A 19867-nucleotide genomic window follows, 5' to 3' on the forward strand; every position below is an offset into this window, starting at 1 on the left:
TCCCTACATGCAATTTATTTATTGCATTTTATGGCACTCTTCTTCGAGGGAGCTCAAGGCATCATATATGGTTCTTCCTCTTCCCTGGTCCTCCTCACACAGATCCTTTATTCTCACAATAAATATGTGAGATGGATTAGACTGACAGGTGAGCATCATGACTGAATAGAAATAACCAGGGGGTCCCTGGTTTGACACCCCATTTATTGATGGGAAACCTGGACCTGGACCTAAAGACTGTAGTGCACACGCTAGTAACTTCAAGGCTCGACTTCTGCAGTGCGCTCTACATAGGGCTACCTTTGTGCCTAGTCCAGAAACTTCAACTAGTTCAAAATATGGCAGCCAGGCTGGTCACCAGTACACCTAGGCGTGACCATATTACACCAGTTTTAAAATCTCTTCACTGGCTGCCAATTAGTTTCCGAGCGAAGTATAAAGTGTTGGTTATTACCTTTAAAGCCCTACATGGTTTGGGTCCAGGCTACCTGCGGGATCGCCTTCTCCTGTACAATCCACTCAGGTCCTTTGGGAAAAATCTACTTCAGCTAGCAAAAACTAGATTAACAACTGTTACCCAGAGGACCTTCTCTTCTGCTGCTCCCAGACTGTGGAATGGCCTGCCAGAGGAGACTCGTCAACTTAACAGTCTACTAGCATTCAAGAAAGGCATAAAGACTGATCTCTTCTGGCAGGCCTATCCAGTGGAATTTTAAGATGTTTTTAGAATGTTTTAGGATGTTTTTAACAATGTATATTATGTTTTAATTCAGTTTTATGTATTTTATCACTTATTATTGTTCCCCGCCTTGATCAAAATGGAGAGGCGGGTAAGAAATATATTTATTATTATTATTATTATTATTATTATTATTATTATTATTATTATTACACATACTCCTTATTTTCATAGTCTGAGGTGATATAATAATGGGGGCGTGGGAAAGTAAGCTTTATTGATTGATTCCATCACTGCCCCCTTGTAACAAGAAATACATTGTGAGTCCCTTTCCAAAACCCTGAACACTCTCAGACCAGGCAAACTGGTTTCAACATCCCACCTGCCTGCAGTACATTCCTAAGGTGGCTTCAGACAAATGAGTTTAGACTAACTTTAATGACCCTCAACTGCTGCCGTTCATCAGACTCCAGAGTCATAAGCTGTAGCAATTACAATATGTTGCCACACGCTACAAAGAAAGAATTTAGCAGTGTACATTCCACTTCTAAAACTAACAACTTGGGATACAAGAAATTATACTTCCTCTGTAGTATCTGATGCTACCCACTATAGGGGCAAAACACTGGGATCAGTAGAAAAATAAAATACGCCCGGAATACATATTTTTCTCAGCTGGAGACAATTTGAAGTTAGGGAACATTGGGTTGGATCCAGACTTAGCCATATATTTAGGGGAGACTCACTGAAATCAATGGGGCTTAGGTTAGACATCCCATTGATTTCTATGGATTAACTCTGATCCATAGGACCTAACCCATGACAAGGACCCAACCCATTCAAATTTGTCATGTGCTTGATCACTAATGCCTGGGCAGAGGTTTGCAGCAGCAGGATGGATGCATGAAGATCTCACTTAGCTCATTCACCAAAGATTCGTTTGGTACCATCAGCCTGACAGCTGCAATCATCCTTCTCGCTGAGGAAGAAAGGCTGCAATCACTCATTCATTCATTTAGTATTTCAGAACTGTCCAAAAGAGGTGATTTGGTGCTGTCAAAGGTATCAGTGGAAAACAAGTTAGGTCCTGTACGATGGGAGTTTACATTCAGTTCGAAATGCTTTATGAGGAATTCAGGAACTTGAACCCAAAAGAATTCCACATGAAGATGCCACTCAATGGACTAGATCAGGATGACCACTGTGAATTTCCCCCCCTCCAAATCCAGTGATTTGGTGCAGCTGCATGCATTCAGATGCATACAGAGAACCAAAGTGATATAGTAGCTAAATTGTCAGTTTTGAATAGGGTGCAAATCTATGTATCGCTATCAAGCCCAACAGGTGACCTCAGGCAAGTCACTACCTCTCCTCCTAATCTACCTCACGAGAGAAACAGTTCCATGAAGATGAAGGCAGGAATTGATGTCTTTATGTTGCTGAAAGTTTTATTTTTTTAAAGTGTTGGCACTAGTGGGAGTGGTGGGTCTTGGGGCTTTATTTCAGGCAGCAAAATGTTTTGGCCTGACACTGCTACTTCAAGTTTATTTTTGTGAGCCTAACATAATGCTCTAGCCTCCTTGGAATGAGCAGCCTGCAAATATAATTGCAGAAGCTGCTTAGCTCCAAGATGGACCATAACTGATGTCCAGTTCAATTGTGGGCAGACAATCTGGAGGACAGACACTGGATCAAGGGCATGGGGATCAAAGGGTCAGAGTCAGAATGAAGCAGAAGATTAAGTTCCACCTCCAGGGCAGCAACAAAGATTTAAGGGTCCAGAAACAGATGCAAAGTCAAGGGCTCACAGGATTATGAAGTCAGCAGTCTTGAAAAGAAGCAAGAGATGAACAGTATCTTTACATTCAAGACAAGTTGCTTGGGCATATGCTAGTTTGCCTGCACAGGTGTAATAGGCTCACAGAATCAGCTGACAATATTCAATCAGTGCACACATTGGAACTGGGTTGAATCTGACTATACAAGGGTGCTGCCGGTAATACTACTATTACTACTACTACTACTACTATTTATTTGTTACCCGCCTCTCCCTCTGGATCAAGGCGGTGTACAACACAAATAAAAACACCATAAAATACATACAACTAATTTAAACGTTTAAAACCAGTGCATCATTAAAAACAGCACACCATTAAAAAAGGCATCTTAAAATTCAACTGGGTAGGCATGCCGGAAGAGATCAGTCTTTATGGCTTTCTTAAATTCTGGAAGACTGTTAAGTTGACGAATCTCTCCCAGCAAGCCAGTAGGCATTTACTGCCAGATTATAATGCTAAAACTGGATGTTGGAGGGATGGAGTTGCTCATATGGCCATCGCTTCTGATCCTCCTAATGCTTCTGGGCTAGCAGCAATTAACACATAATTCTAGGCAGTAACTCACATGGCCTTGTGGTGATGAAGACAGACATAATCTAAAAGGAGCCCTCACAGCAGGTTGAACTGAACTGAGAGAAGCATTATCATTGAATCGAATTCTAAGCAAAGCCATCAGTCTTGCCCCTCATGGCCCCTTTGCTGCCTCACTTGCTGGCGCCTCAGCTCTTTCTTCAACTAAGGCCCCTGTAAGCCACCCCCTTCCCCAATTTGGTGCCTACTGGATATTTGTACTTCAAGTCCCATCAGCCCCAGCCAACATGGCCAATGGTCAGGAATGCTGGGAGGTGTAGTCTAAAACCTCTGGAGAAGGCCAAATTGAGGAAAGCTGCTCCAAGGCAATCTATTACAGAGAGCTTTGTTAGCTTTCCATAGTAGCATTGACAGCAGTCTTGAGGAAAGACTGACAGCTGGAGCCACCACTTGATTCAACGGTATGCGCAAGAATTGTGAAGCTGATCTTGCAGCAGAACTGAAGGCTATGCTGTGAGTCATCTTTTTATATTATGTCAGTCTTCACCCTCAACATGCCTGACAATCACAGAAGCCTCAGTCTGGAAGCACTCTTACAGTAAAAAAAAAAACATTTACTGTATGTTCAGAGATAACAATGGTCTTACAGGCTGTTCTCACAGAATTTGTGGGCAGCAATATAAATAATGGTATAAAAATGTAATGAGTCAAACTTTGCAAATCCTGAACTGATGGATGCTTTCCCAAAACATTAGGGAGTGATTTGCTAGAATTCTTTAAAGAAGAAAAACCAAGTTAAAAAAATACAGTCAGACTTACAGCTGCATTTCTGGATCAAATTCACCTTGATAGACAGATTAAATGGACGTATTACCTTTGATGTTATATGAAATTTGAGACTGGCTTATCTCTCCCCCCCCTTTAAAATTCAATTAAAAGCTTTTTTCCTCTTTAGATATTGTTTAAGAAGCTTTCAAATTAGGTTAGATTTCTAAATACAGAGATCAGAATTAGGTTATATGTGTTTACAATTATAAAGCAATTCAGTTTTTCAGAAAGTATAGATATATGTAATTTTACAGGATAAATTTGTAAAGTGGGGTTTCCAAACTTCCATTTGTTATTTTTGTTCTGAAGAACAATTTTGCTATTGGTTAAACATAGTCAAGGTTGGGTCAATTTACAAGATTCAGTGTGGTACAGATGTGTGAAACCATACATTGGGTTCTTGTTGGATGATTATATTGGAATGTATATTACCATGTAGATTCACTCTTGAGATGTATGTTACATATACAATATGTTCCCCATCATGCAAGAAGGTCTTTTTGTGAAATGGCCATTACTCACAGAGATAAATGGAATACGTCTACATTTATACATGCAACTTTACACTGCAATCGGAGTAAGTCCCATTGAACTCAAGTGCAATTACTTCAGAGTAGAAATGCACAGAACTGTGCTGTTCTTGTATAAAATCAACCCAGCATCCCATGATCTCGCCAACAGTGGCATTGTTTATGCCTGAAACTTATGGACTGATTATGCACCTTTCATTATACCTATGTGGTCAAAAGTGCAATATTTGTAATTAGACATAAAAGTGTTTGAAGCTGCAAGCCTCTGCACACTTTTCTGCTAGCAAATTCCACTGGTGAGATTTACTTCTGAGTTGTCTTACACAGGATTGCACTGTATATTTTGGATTATGACAAAATATGATGTCCTAGTATATTAACAGCGCAGCCCGATACATGTTTTCAATGGGGCTTACTCCCAGGTAAATGTTTATAGGGCTTGCAGCTTATGTCTGATACACATTTCATTTTTAAAACAAAGACATGAAAAAAATGGAGCAGAATGAACTACCTAGGGGCTTTGGGGAGCTGAAATGTGGGGTAGAAATGTTCTAAAATAAAATAAAGTCCATCCTTAAGCATCAAAGTGATTGATTATGACTTGCCAAGGGACCTCCTTCTAATGCTGGAATTCCAATTAGATCCTTTAAACTAGTTCTGAAGACTGGAGCCACTATCCGCTGCAAATTTAAGTGCACAAATTTAAGTGAAATCAAGGGACTTAAGCACACTCAAGTCTGTGTGGCCATAGAATATAATAACTGTAGAACTGTGGCCATATGATATAATCACACACACACACAACATGAAAGCAGCTCCATGGCCACAATCCCACAATCCTCATGCTATTTTTTAAGCATCTGGAATATAGATTTTGGCTTGCCACCAAGGGGCTGCATATTCTACCCCTACCCCCATTTCTTTTGAACCTGACACCAGTTATAAATCCACATGAATATACAGCCAAGGACAGAATGGTTGTTGTTGTTGATTCTCTTTTTTCATCTGAAACAACCCTCTTACACACTATGGTATTATTTATTCATTGCAGAATTGAAAAGATCAGGTAGCACCCTCCAAAATGGTCTCAGAGCCTTTGAACTGGATGCATATTGTATGAAACAGACAGCAAAGGGATGGAGTGGCATGGGGGAGGGAATTAAAGATTAGATTTTTATTTATAAAACAAATGTGAATAAGGCAAGTGTTCAAAAATAAGTTATTAAAACTGTCTTATAAAAAAGCTTTAAAAATCTCTTAGCAGCTTAGCTTCTGTTGTGTCTGAAGAAATATATGAACCAATAACACTCTCACGAGGTTTCATTACTGAAAAGGCTCATTAGAAAAGGCATTAAAATACTAATTACCTCATAAACTATTTAGTTGTGTACCCACTGGGAGAGTACTTACTAGTGCCCAAGCTCTACATAGATCCAGCTAATCAATTAATGCTCATTACAAGTAGAAAGCGTAGGCAGACTGCAGCATGTAGGAGAAATAAATAAGTCAGCGGTTAGCTTGGAAAGTGACTTGGCTGTAACAGAGCCGTCCTTTGCAACACTGCTGTTCTCTGCTACGATTTAATTTTAATCAGCATTTTTGATACTGTGGGTAATGTGACTCTTCAAGGCTTAAGAATCTCAGCAACCACTGTTGTGGCTTAAGTGCATAATTCATCACCGTGAGCCCTATGAATGGCATTCAGAGATTAAAGCAGAAGATGTAATAGATGCAATAAATCTTTACATTTTCTGAAGTAAATGTGGGTTCCAAATAAGGATAGGTGAAGCTGTCAAGCTTGACAAGTTCTCATTTTTCCACTTTTAATTTTCCAACATCCCATTTCTGCATCAGACAACAAATTTTTGTTTTTAGCCTGCACAAAGAGTTGGATGTGATTTCATGTGCATTTTTCAAAATATATACATTTTTGTATGTATTTTGTGAACATATGGAATAATCACCATCAAGGTGATGGTTTCATAGGTTCAAAAAGGAACTGGGCATGCACCTGTATTATATTTGATCTTGTAGTACAGTGATACCCAGAATTCAGTCAATACTGATCTGCTATCTGCTAGCAAGACAGTCCTGCCATTGTGGCAAGAGTATCCTTTTGAAAAATTTCCTGGAAAAGACAAAATGTTTTCCCCAGGGCACCTAAGTAGGTGTGGAGACAGCTGTCATGCAGTCATGCTTATAGCCTATAAAATGGGAACCATAATTCCCTACATCACAGGATTGTACAGCACCGGGCATGTTAAATAGGCTAATTGAATAAGAATAATCCAAATGGCAGTTGTGAAAGGAAATGTGTCAAGCATAGTTCCAAAAAAAGTATTTCCAGGACCCTAACAAGAACAGAATCCCTTTGTATCTCTGTAACCTTCTACAACCTAAGTTCCTCAAGATATTTTCAACTACAATTCCCATAATACTTAAGCTGTTCTAATATGGAGCATTTTGCCATCAGGTGATGTTGCCAATCAACTCTTCCACTTGAGGACTAAGGTCTACATCAGAGTTAGGGTCCTCCAGTCTGATGAATGGGAGCTACAATCTGGTCAATGCAGGTACACACAAACATCTTCATCTGCTCCCTATCATTTACTTATGGGGTGCGACTAGACTGGCTACTTAACAAAATGAAGTCACAATGTTCATTTATTTATATTTATCTAATTCCAGTGACATTTATGGGATGCTAGAAGCCTGGTTAATGTTTTGGCCACTTTAGATCACCTCCAAAAATTGTCTGGGCAAAATCTTCCGGGCTGGTGAAAAGTGAGACTAAGAGGAAAAATGGCTTTCAAGAAGTCTCCTTATTGCTTAAATAACACAATCTTCCATTTAGCTGCAAACTCCTTCAAAATTAAACTTCCCTTGAAAAACAAAGCTTCATGATTAAAATGTGAGAATTTAAAAACACCCCAAAGAGTTTCATGAAATAAAATTTAAACTAAGACAGTTTTAGATATTTTGTGGAATTTAAATAACAGAACATGTTTGTAAAAGGTGGATGTTAGAATAAGAAAAAAGGGGTAGAAGGACAGGGTGGAAAGCCACCAGAAGGCCTCGTGGACCCATTTTTCATGAAGCGACTCAAATAAATCTGTTGGTTGTAAAAATCTTCAGAAATCTCTCACTTCCTGAAATGCCAGGTTAGATGGGAAAAGGAGGGAATTGTCTTCATGGTCTTACCCTTAAACTACTGGTGGCATATTCATGGAGAGAACATTTACACAGCAATCCTATCCTTGCCAACTTAAAGCGAAGGCCCTTTGTGTTCGGTGAGACTTAACTCCCAGGCAATTGTATATAGAACTGCAGCCTAAAAAAGTAAAAAAAAATTAGTGGTTTGATTGCTGGGGAAATGCAATTTCTCCACAATGGATGCACTAGCCAGCAAGTAGCATCTGAATCTCTGAAGTAGCAGCCAACTAGGAAGTTCTTGAGAGTGATGCCACTAGAAATGAGACCTCTGCAGCCTTTCCATTACTCAAGAAGAACAAATTAGCTCCTAAGGGTGCAATCATATTGTTTATGCCCTCAAAGTTCGTAAGCCTCTGAGATTGGAGGCTTACAAAAACCAGTACAAAGAGGGAGGAATGGCAGAGGTGATTGTCCCTCTCCATTCCTTCTGTTCAGCAATTTCACTAGATAGGCTTTTTTGCCAGTCTAGCTGTAGCAGTTTGGAGAGGAGGGAAGGAGGCCTGTTCTGGCATTGCCAGTCCCATCCCCTTACTGCCCACCAGTATTCCCCCCCTCTCTGGGGTCGCTTTTTCCATCTTGGTGAGGCAGCTAGCCTGGTTCTTTCCCTCCCAGCTGCAAGGCGTAGTGGGGACAGAACCCGGATTCCCTCCTCCGAGGTTGGAGCATTATCTCTAATTTGGATCTGTGAATCTGAAGAATTCTATTGCCCTCTAGCTGCTGTCTAGCTGGCCATAGGATTGCTCTCCCTGTCACAATACTGAGAGGATATATTAAGAACTAGATAATTCTTTACAGAATGCTCACAATCTTGTTGATGTAATCTGCAGCAATTCTCATCTTTTTTCATATCATGTTATCCTGTGTTGAATATTTTATGCATATTCAAAGAACTTGAATATTCACTGCATTTTAAAATATGGATTCTGCTGCGTATTAAAATGACAATTTGCTTAATACCATTACGGATAGTCAAAGCTTTCATTTGGTCTTCACTTTTATGTGAACCAACTTGATTCACACTTTGGGGACTAATACATTGATTGGAATACAATCATCCTTTGGATTATGCACTTCTAATTTTGCCTAATGTCAGCTCAGAGAAGTAAGACAATGTGTACAGTAATGCATATTTTAGGGATGAAATATATACAAATATGTGTATTTTGTGTGGTTTTTAATTAAAAATGCATAAACTGATGTGGAAATGGGATAGAAGTATGAATGAATACATGTAAAAATGGCATGAACCGGAATGAGTGTGATCTGTCCATTCCTACATTATCATCCCTTCATGCTTCTTTTTCTGTCTCATGGCTACAGAGTCTACCACTACTACAGTTTTGCATGCCATAGTTATTGCTGAGCACAAAACATTTAACTCATGTATACTGGTGCTGTTTCCTAGGACCTGATGTACATGAAAGCAACTCCTTGTGATAAAAGAGCTGGGGCGGGGGTGGGGGAAGGAAATTATTTTTAAAAAACCACAAGGCTGTGTTAGCAGGGATGGGAACGTCTGTTGAACCGAGATATTTTTGAGCCTTTTGCCTTGGAATTTGTGCAGTTTCACCTTCCAGGATTATTTTCATGCGCCATTAACAACAAACGTTATTTTAAACCGCGAGTTTTTCTTCCTTCATCTGGCAAGCACTACAGATGTATGTCTCATCACACCATCAACACCCTCAAAGACAGAGGATATTCAACATTAAAAGATTTAGTTTTATCTATTCAGGAAAGTGAGTGTACCAAATATTCATGAAAATGCTTACCATTAAAAAATGAGTTGAAAGTAACACTTTCCCCACTCTTCTCATTAGGGTAATACCTTTTCTGTCTTTCTTCTAGCCTAATATAATAAATATATGATATCATAATTACTATTTGTTTCTAGTGTTCTGAAATTTACTAGGGCTGTAATGTGTAATCAATTAACCAGTTAAACTTTAATGCCAGTACCATTGACTTCTGTACATGGAAGGGGACGGGCTATCTTGTCTTTCACCTCAGGCCACAAAATGTCTTGAGCCAATGTAATTAACGTCAATTAATCAAATTGTTAATCTGATAGTATTCCTTATCTGTGTAAGGCCAGGTTCCAAAGGGCTCTCTTGGTAGCTTTCATGTCAACAGCACAACAACTGTCCCTTTCTCATCTTATGATGGGAATGGCAATCCCCCTCTAGACAAACAAGTTGTTAAAACTGTACTAACTTTAGGAAAAGGAATGTGGGTGCCTCATTGAACTCTCATAAATGCATGCACATGCTCAGAGGATATGCTGGATCCTCCTAGACTGAGTAATTAAATTCCAAATTTATTTTTCAGAAATTTAACTACGGCAATAAAGTGACTTGACCAAGATCAGGAAACAACTTCTTAGATACAAGTTCCTATTAAATCCAATAGACAGAATCAGAATCAATATATTATTCCTATAATTTTATTTTTTAATCACATCAGTTGTTTACAAAATCAGTTTTTGGATTAGTTTAACATACAGAGGCAAGTTGAGTTTTGAAGATATATATTATGTAACTGATTATTAAAACATCTTTTGTATTACAACTTTCTTTTCTATGAAACCAACAAGATATTTTAAATAAGTGTTAAAATGTTGTCTTTTGAGTCAGTTTTGTGTAAGTGTATTTCAGCTGTCCCTGAATAGTAAGCTTCTAAATGTAAATTGTAAACTGCTTAAATTAACGTAAAGGCCACCTCTGAGTACATATGCAAATATAAATAAGAACCTTTTTTTTTAGCTCTTTTTAGTTCTTCTTTTGAAAAGTCTTTGCTGCTTTCAAGAAATATTGTTTTTATTATAGTATTTCAATTCACATTCATGTTCACATGAAAGGTTTGGTAATGCCACATTCTCAGGTGCCAAGACTACACATGAATTCTAATGAGAGCTCACCAAGGCTTAAATGCCTAAAATAGCTTTCCTAGACCTGTACAAATTATTTTAAATTACATAAATATTTTTAATATGTCTGGCTTCTGACAGAACACTACTATATACAGGAGGATGGCACTGGCTACTTTTCCGCCAGATTTTCCATTTCCTCCTTCCATTACTGCCCTCTCCCTGAAATAACTAGCATCATTATTAGTTCAGAAGACTAGTGTTGCTTTTATGCCCCATATGTGCCTTATCATCAGTTCAACATCAGACAGAACAGCGTTTCCCAACCTGGGTTCCTCCAGATGTTTTGGGCTACAACTCCTATAAACCTCAACCACCATGGCCAATAATATTGTGGAGTTGCAGCCCCAAACATTTGGAGGGACCCAGATTGGGGAAGGCTGAGTAGAAGGTAGATTGAATTAATGGAGAAGGACACTTTATTGGGATAAAGCTGCCTGGAAAGGAATAGGATGATCCAACCAAAGTGAGGCTCCTTGGCTATGCAAACTTACCCAAGAGTAAACCCCATTGATCTTGGTGAACTTCCTTCTAAGGGATATGCATAAAAACACACTGCCAATCCTAGTTAGTTCAGTAGAAAAGAGCTATGCATGTGATTAACTCTTCCACTGGAATCAATGGGGTTTCAAATGCTAACTTTGGCTGGGTGGGGATCACTGATACTATGGCTAGGATAATGAGAAATGTGAATTTGTAATAATCCGAGAACACGGGATCCCAGTTCCTTTGCTTTCAATACTACCTGCACATTATGAAGCAGTACAAGGCTTGGCACAACATCCCTCAGCAATCCCTACAAAAAGAGCGGCTGTCACCTGTTTAAATAAATCTTAGTTGATTAATGATGTGGGCTTTAGTGATGTCACTGAAGGTAGTAATTATTACCTGGTTTAGAATCTTAATTGGTCCAGCTCTTAATACTGTGTTGTATTATGATTCCAGCACTAATTCCTGCAGAGCTTCTTCTGCATCTTGGAATCTAAATTCGGATTCTGTGTACGCACAGAATTCCACAGGCCATCACACACCCAAAGTCAGCGGCTTTGCATGCTGTGTGAACCATTGCTAACCACGGTGGTTACATAACCATGGTTTAAACACACTTACTAGCCATTTGCTGCAGAGGGGTTAGTGGCCTAACCATGCTTTAGCATGTTGTCTGAACAAGCCCACTGATGGCTATAAATTTACAAGAGTGACATTGCCGGCTACTTCTTAGGTCAAGGGTGATGAACATATAACCTTCCAGATGTTCTTGGATTGCAACTCCTTCACCTTTGGCTAGGTTGGCTAAGGCTTATGAGAGTTGCAGTCCAACAACATCTGGAGGGCCACATCTTCACCACCTCTGCTTTATGCGTATGATCAGAACTTTAGTGCTAATCCCTTGCACACGGTGAAACTCTTCTTGGCTGCTAAAAAATACTGCTCAAATCACATAACCAAGCAGACTTCTGTTCAGTGAGGAACTCCTCTATTTGACTCAATTTTCTCTGTTGTTCCTTGCAAACATTTTTACGTTCTCATTGTCCTCAATTCATATAAAAATACTCTGTTCTTCCCTGCTGTGCTTATTTGGGGTGAGGGTAGAGGAGTGGGAAGAGGAGTTCCAAGTGTCTCTCAGTGTATGGCTGGAGCTAGGAAGTACAATTCTTGATGTACGCTACAAGGTGCATGAACATGGCACCATCAACATGAACATGCCAACATTACTCTTGGAAAACAGGCAAGCTTCTTCCAAACTCTCGTGAAGAGAGCTTTTAAGTAACGTTCTGATTCTGAATGCAGCCACAGGATGTTTGCCCAGTACTAATGAGCTTTAGTCAATTAATTGATAGATTAAATCTGAATATATTTGCATCTGAATAGTTCCGAAGAAAACGGCATACTCTTTGCTTTTAGAGAATTCCTATATGCCTCAATACAAACGCCTTATATGTGCAAGAGAAGAAGGGATTTTATGATGACACCTGCCATCTGCAGTTTTAGAAAGAACTGGTATTAAAATGGCTCAGGAGGCACTATTTTAAGCAACCAAAGCAGTCTAATCAATTAATTTAACCAATTAATCAACCAAGGCTTCAATCCTATGCACACATACCTGGGAGTGGGACCTATGGAACCCAATAGAGCTTACTTCTGAATGGATATGTATAAGATTGCATTGCAAATGTCCTTTACTTACTAAGAAGCAATCATCTGGGACAATTTCCCAAACTCTTGATTTACGATTGGGACCCTTCCCACTCTGAATTGCTGACTAGGTGGAGAAAACCCATTCCATTGGTCCTCCCTTCATGTTATTGCAGTATTTATGCATTGTAGCTAACTTGTAGCATATTGACCCCAAAATATGGCTTCCTTACAGCCCATAATGTGTGGGAAGTGGATCCTTGCTCCCATTACATTTTATTCATTGATACATTGCTTTTCTACTGTTCTATTTTTTTTAAGGACTTTAATTTTAACTATTAACTGCTGGTGTTTTATTGTGGATTGTACTGTTGCTTTATGCTATATTGCAAGATGCCCCGAGGAGCCTGTGGAGCCATGTGGCAGGATATAAATTCCAAACAAATGTTTTTTAAAAAATTCCTTCTGCCCCCTTCCCATATCCTCCACAATTAAATATTCTGAACCTATACATACTATTGCTGGCTACTGTTTCTACTGGTCTCTTGGTTTTTCTTTACTTTCTGTCATTTTAAAGCAAATAATTATATCACATAAAGCATTATAGAACGAGGGCAGTCAACACATAGATATGAAAAGTTACAGGTATTACTCAAAGATCATTTATTAAGGCCTATCGACATACATAAACAACCAGCTAATCCATTCTGATGCAGCACCAATCTGTATGGTTGGTTCCTTGTATGAAAAAGGCACAATCCACCAGGAAGTTCTCCTTCAATTCTTGGGAACACTGCTGATTTACTTCATTCTAATAGTTCCAACTCCCCCACAAACACCCCCACACACTACTCTATGGTTTTTCCAACCAAGGATTTTACGACAAGTGATATAATGTAATATATACAGACTCACTCGGCAACACTGTGCACATGTCTCAGGGATAGCTGTGGTCCCTAACAGTGTCCAGTGCCAAGATGGCTGACCCCCCCATTCCCATGTTGCCCATGCCCCTAGGCCCATGTGCATGGCTGGGAGGTCACTGACTCCCCAACCCAGCCACTCAACCTGATGCCCTTGGGCAATGCATGCTTGCCCTCGGTACACAGACTACAACCCCCCATGGATCCCAGACCCAGTTCAGTGCTGGCTTCCCCTCAGCAAGTTGTGGGACTCAGTGGTGTCTATTGGCTCTGATTTCAATGGGGTGGTGAATCCATTCTGGGTTTCGGTCAGAACCTGCCAGAACTCTAAAGGAGCTATTCAAGGTCTTGTGCCTGTTTCGGGGATATAGTTCAGCCCCTTGGAAAGCTCCTTTGGAGTTCTGGCTGGTGAAACCCAGAATGGATTCACCGTCCCACTAAAATCAGTGGCACCAACCTCCACTGGTGGGACCTCAGGAACATGCTCTCCCAGAACTTCCCAAATAATATTGGGGTGCAGAGTGCATGTTATATTTTCCCCTGGGAGTATTTCCAACCAGTGCTCCAGAAGCATGTGTGCATTTGTTTGTGTGTCTCCACAACTGCAGCGACCATCCCGTTTTCAATCAATGATGAGCACTAGTAAGTGGGGAGGAAATCCCCAGTGTGGATTTGAACCAGCAACCTCCTAAGTGTATTTGGGCCTGTGTTACAGATCACATGGCCCAGGTGACTGAGGAAGGCTGCTCTTGCTGCTATCTCAATTCCTGGCTTTCCCATGAGAACATCTGTGCAGACCTGTACTGTAGTCATGTTCTTTCTGCTGTAAGTTTGACATTGCAAGAGAGAGATCTCTCTTTTCAGGATTCTCTTTTCAGGATCACTGTATCAGGGGAGAAGCGTACCAGTACAAAAAGGCATGAAGAAACGGGAGAGCTGGGCTGCCCAATGCCTACCATCTCATATTGCCACCATATGCTAATAGCAGCTTACTGCCGATTTGAATGAAAGCCACAATGTGTACTTTTGAAGTTACTGCTCTTCAACGGGGAGGATCTGCCTGCCAGTTAGATATGATGCGCTGTTACGGTAGACGCAAACGGCCACATTTTACCTCAGTATAAATCTGGGTTAGGCAGCCAACCCAAGCCTTTTTAACACCTCAGTTAAAACCACACTCTGTAAACATGCAGTCGGTTGGCTTAAAGAGCAGATGTAGCCAAAAGAGTTGGCAACATCAGCCAAGCAAAATCTGTGGTCAAGGGTTTTTCTCTGCTGTGTGCCATACCGTAATCGTGATGTGCCAAAAAGCAACAGCATCTGCAGCACAGCTTATTAAATCTTTCTGGATTAGGCTGCCGGCAAGTCCCCCCCCCCGCCCCCCACCTTTCAAATCCAAGCAATGTTGAGCCAAACAAAATACTCCTTGGCTAAAGAAGAAAAAGCATCACACTGGCATCTCTTTTAGAGGCTGAAGAGTCTGCAGTTACTTTGCCTTTCCCAGTCCCTTAAAAAAAAAATTAAACTCTGAGGCTTTAAAAATGAAATTATTGATACATATGGTGAGAATTCTGTTCTTTAATATGTGAAATTAAGTGGATCACTTTTTAATCTGACTAAATTTGTTTTGGCTAAAGACTCAGATTTATAAAGGTGTTGCTTTGGCAAGACTTTCCCCAGCAGATAATTCCAAGAACCAGCATCTAAAAGGATGTAGTTAATCTTTGGCCTTAATTACTTTTAATAGAAGTAACATTTAAAAGAATTATATTGTGTATTTCTGTACATTAATCAAACATATCACTAAAATTTGGCTAAAAATGAATCTTTCCGCAGTAGTGTACCGTTTTCTGAAATACTCAATTCCAGTCTTCCTTGAATGGTGCCCCCCTAGATGTATTGGCCATGCTGGCTGGGGATGATGGGAGTTGTAGTAAAGCACTAGGTTGGGAGAAGCTGCTCTATACATTTATAGGTAGGGATGGGCAAATGAGTGATATTTGTGAGATTCCGTTTGCGATCGCTGCTCACTCTGCGTGAATGCGAAACTTGCTCAAAATGAGCAGTGATTGAACGGGATATTAGCGCAAATCTCCCCCAATTTGCACAAATTTCCTCCATAGGCTAAAATGGGGGCTGATTCAGTCTACTAAAGAAATTTGCGCAAATCAGGAAATTTGCACAAACTGAACTTGGAACAAGACGAATGTGAGTGTGACAGTGTGAAAATATTTTCAGGTGGTGGGGATGTGCTGGTATTTGAACTTACTTGTGTTCAGAACTTGGAATGGAGGCATGCTCACATGTTTTGCAAGCAAAAACGAAATTCTCATGCACCCTTATGTATAGGAAGCTGCCTTATGCCAGTTCGGACTGTTTGGACATCTAGCCCAGTATGGCTCTCTAGGATCTCATGCAGAGAAAAGTCTCTCCCTTCACCTGCTACCTGCTCCTTTTAGCTGGTAATGCCTCTCTTCTCAATGTGGTTTTTAATCAGGTCATAGGATTTTGTATTGTTGATTGTTAAAATTGTTTGAAAATATATGTATGTGTTTGTGAGTGAGTATGTGTGCCTACTGTCGGTTTATATTGTTTGTATGTGAACTGTTTTTATATTATATGTGATACTGTATTTTAAAGTTTTTAATCTCTTTAAACTGCCTGGAAAAAGCTTTGGCTAATCAGCGGTATAGAAATGTAAGAAATGAAATGAAAATGAAATTGTACACAGGTCCTACTCAGAAAGAGAAAGAAGTACTCAAAGTTCAATGTGGCTTACTCACAGATAAGTGGGTACAATATTCCAGTCTCACAGAGCAATCCCATAGTTACATTATGTGCAATCAGAAATACGTCACTACAACAGTAGCCATATGGATGCCGTATTCAACGCATACTCAGCCCAGGAGAGGAGGGGGAAAACACATACGGAGAAAATACAAACATGGCTAAAGAATGGCAGACATACTCCCAAGTGTTTCTGGAAACACTGCCACAAACCACCAATCAGAGATAGTGCTGACAATAATGCCCATATGCCATGCAAATGGAACAAGAGCCAATGCCCTCTCACATCACAGTGTCTTAACATTCAAGAAATGCAGATAACTGGCACAGCTAAAGGAACCCCGTGACTCTGTCTGTTAGAGTAGAGAGACAGTAATCTGTCTGCTGCAATTTCACATTTAGTAAAAAAAACCATGACTATAGTACAGGCCCCATCTCATGGGAGCATTGAGGGCCAGGGGTTGAGATAGCAGTTAAAACAACCTTCCTGAGCCCTCCAGATGTTTTGGACTACAACTTCCATCAGCCCCAGCTATGTGATAGTACAAAATATCTGGAAGGGAGTTGATAGCACAAAACATCTGGACGAGACTTACGGTGAAGTTAGAAGGTCATACAGAGCGAAACATGTCCATGTACAGATGTATTCATGTATATATGAATGCATGTAAGAGGCAGTGTGTATGTGTTTAGGTACAAATATCAAAAGCTTGACTTCTTTGTTTTCCAGGGATGCATGAGGAATTTGATCTTTGCAAATTCCAATATTAACAGACCTATTACACACCTTCCTAACAAAGGTGCCAATCAGAACCTAGTTATCAACCAGCTTTCTCATGCCTTGAATGTTTCTGTGCAGTACTCAGCTCAAAAAGTGTTATCAAAATACATGTTAAAATGCTAATCTTAAGAGAAAATATGTTAAAAATATATATATTTAAATTTGATATTCTTTTTGTTTTTTAAACTGCAGATTCACGAGAAAATAGACACACATGCAAAAATAGCACGGATTGGAAAGATTGTCCATTGCTATTTTTTCATATTTAAAGGTCCCAGTATCTACCGTATTTCTTCGATTGTAAGATGCCATCTATTGTAAGATGCACATTAATTTCAGTACCACCAACAGAAAAAAAACACCCGTAAGACACACCCGCAATTCTAAGACGCACCCCATTTTAAGAGATGTTTATATGGGGAAAAAAGTGTGTCTTAGAATCGAAGAAATAGGGTACTTACAGGAGGAAGCTAAAAACGTCCAACCTGTTACATACACATATGACAAAGAAACAAATCTTTAGGCATTTGGCACTAAGATTCCTAAGATTTCTTCAAACTAGCTATTTCTATGAACATATAGTGACACAGACACACATGTCATTACACCTGCTTCCACTCCATGAAATATTCAATACTGCTAATCTACAAAGAATCCAGCAGACTATACTCTGCCAATATCCGATGCCCAACATCCTTTAATTGAAGTTGAATCGCCAAAGACAAAGAGATGATCTGGAAGTTTAGAAGCTGGGGAGGCTCAGCTGAGCCACCCCTGCCCTGAATCTATTTATGGCAGAAACACAGTCGTAAAAGTAGAAATCAAATATTCAGATTGTCCCTCAGAGATGAGAAAAATTAAGAGCATAATCAAGATTTTAAACAAGTAAAGATGTTTTCAACATGTTACCATTTTGGCTTCTGAGTGCATTGGAGGGACTTGTGGTGAAGCACAGGGGTTACTGAGGTTTGGGCCTTGCATTCCCATGATATTGGAGTTCATTGACATCTGTCGTTCCATCTAGAGAAGGGAAAAAAAGAAATCAGATGGGGCTTGGAAGGTGAAACAGATTTTCAAAAGACAGATGTTCTGGTTCACTTCAAATGGGCAAGAGTTAGGCACTTATGTGAACATAAGAAGAGGCATGTTGTATCAGGCCAAAGGCCTTCCAAGCCCAGTTTCCTGCTTCTCACAGTGGCCTACCAGATGCTTATTTTATTTATTTATTGCATTTTTATACCACCCAATAGCCGAAGGTCTCTGGGAGGTTCACAAAAATGCCTATGAGAAGTCCATAAGTAGGACATGAGTGCAATAGCACCCTTCCATTCATGTTCTCCATCAACAGATATTCAGAGTTGTATCATGATCATCACGAATATAAGAACATAAAAAGATCCTGCTGGATCAGACCAGGGTCCATCTAGCCCAGCATTCTGTTCATAGAATAGCTATATCTTGTGGGAGCAAATTCTAACTATGCACTGTGTGGAGAAGTACTCCCTTGTATCAGCTTAATAGGATGACGGGTATTATGAGAGAGGGAGAAAAATGTCTCCATATCCGCTTTCAAGGATGGCAAATGCCTTGCTTCCACTTTTCACTCCCTGTGGCAGGTATGTGTGGGCATCTTGAGCAGGTTAGGGTCGGTGAGCATTCACAGGCACCATTGTGGTGATTGGTAATGCCTGAGGCTCCCCAGCTGTGATCCTTGCAGCCCAGCTAGCAGAGATAAGGGTTACCTTTGAGGCCAACCTTCCTCACCCGATCGGAGGCCCCAGCATGAGAGAGGGGTGACATGGAAGGCCTCCCTACCCCAAAAGGGAAAGCTGGAGAGATGGTGAACATTGAGGCGCCACTCTCAGACTGTGAATGTCTTGCTCGATAAAACAACAGCATAAGGCTGGATTAGAGAAGATGCCGGCTTAGGTTTACCCTTTCTGCAGATCTATTAATGAATATGGCCCTATTGAAATCCCAACTTTTGCATCCACGTCTTTATTTCCCGCACTCCACATTCCCGCAATAGCTTTGCTGACTTTGATTGTTTTTATCTGGTGTCAGAAAATAAAGCCTACAATGTTGTTTTACCCAACAATCGATTAAAAAAAGCCCCTTCACCAGAAGAACAAATTAGTCGTCTAGGTTTGAGACTTTCTATAATGATTTTCTCTTAGAAAACAACACTCTGGATTAAGTGGCTTTTAAAACATCACTGTATAAAATTATGGCTGATGTTTGATGTTGTCAGGGCAGCCTAAACCAACTTGTTTAAGATATAAATAAAGAGGCATAATGATCTAGAGGATTTGAGAATGGAAGGGTTTTCCCACTGGGGCTGTTGAATCTGGACAAAACGTTGCACATGTAACATGGTTACAATACTGCTAGTGCATGAAGCAAAACTAGAGAGTTGTTCCGGCTTCCTACCTTGCATGAGAAATGGAAAAAATATTTTACCAAAATAGTATTATGATACTTCTAGTAAAATAATATGGAACAATGAAATCCAACCTTTCTGCTGGACAGATGAGACAAATGTTAATGGCCCAATCTACACCAAGCAGGATATAACACTTTTAAAACGGTATGAAAATGGTATATGTAATGTATCTTGGGCCTGAACAGTTGTCATAACCCTTATAAACCATTATAAGCAGTATAGATCCTGCCAATGTCTAGTTTGGCTCTGAAT

The 19867-nt window shown here is 40.0% G+C and overlaps 1 protein-coding gene across 1 annotated transcript in view; it reads right to left on the reverse strand.

Annotated features, from left to right (window-relative positions):
• CREB5 (cAMP responsive element binding protein 5) overlaps positions 1-19867 on the reverse strand; it is a 305685-nt gene that overhangs the window by 58120 nt on the left and 227698 nt on the right. The window contains exon 9 of the mRNA XM_063128793.1: positions 18082-18192. Within this exon, the coding sequence (XP_062984863.1) occupies positions 18082-18192 (111 nt within the window). The remainder of the gene's footprint in view (positions 1-18081; positions 18193-19867) is intronic.

The sequence above is a fragment of the Elgaria multicarinata genome, chromosome 1, assembly GCF_023053635.1.
Source record: "Elgaria multicarinata webbii isolate HBS135686 ecotype San Diego chromosome 1, rElgMul1.1.pri, whole genome shotgun sequence".
Taxonomy (NCBI): Eukaryota; Metazoa; Chordata; class Lepidosauria; order Squamata; family Anguidae; genus Elgaria; species Elgaria multicarinata.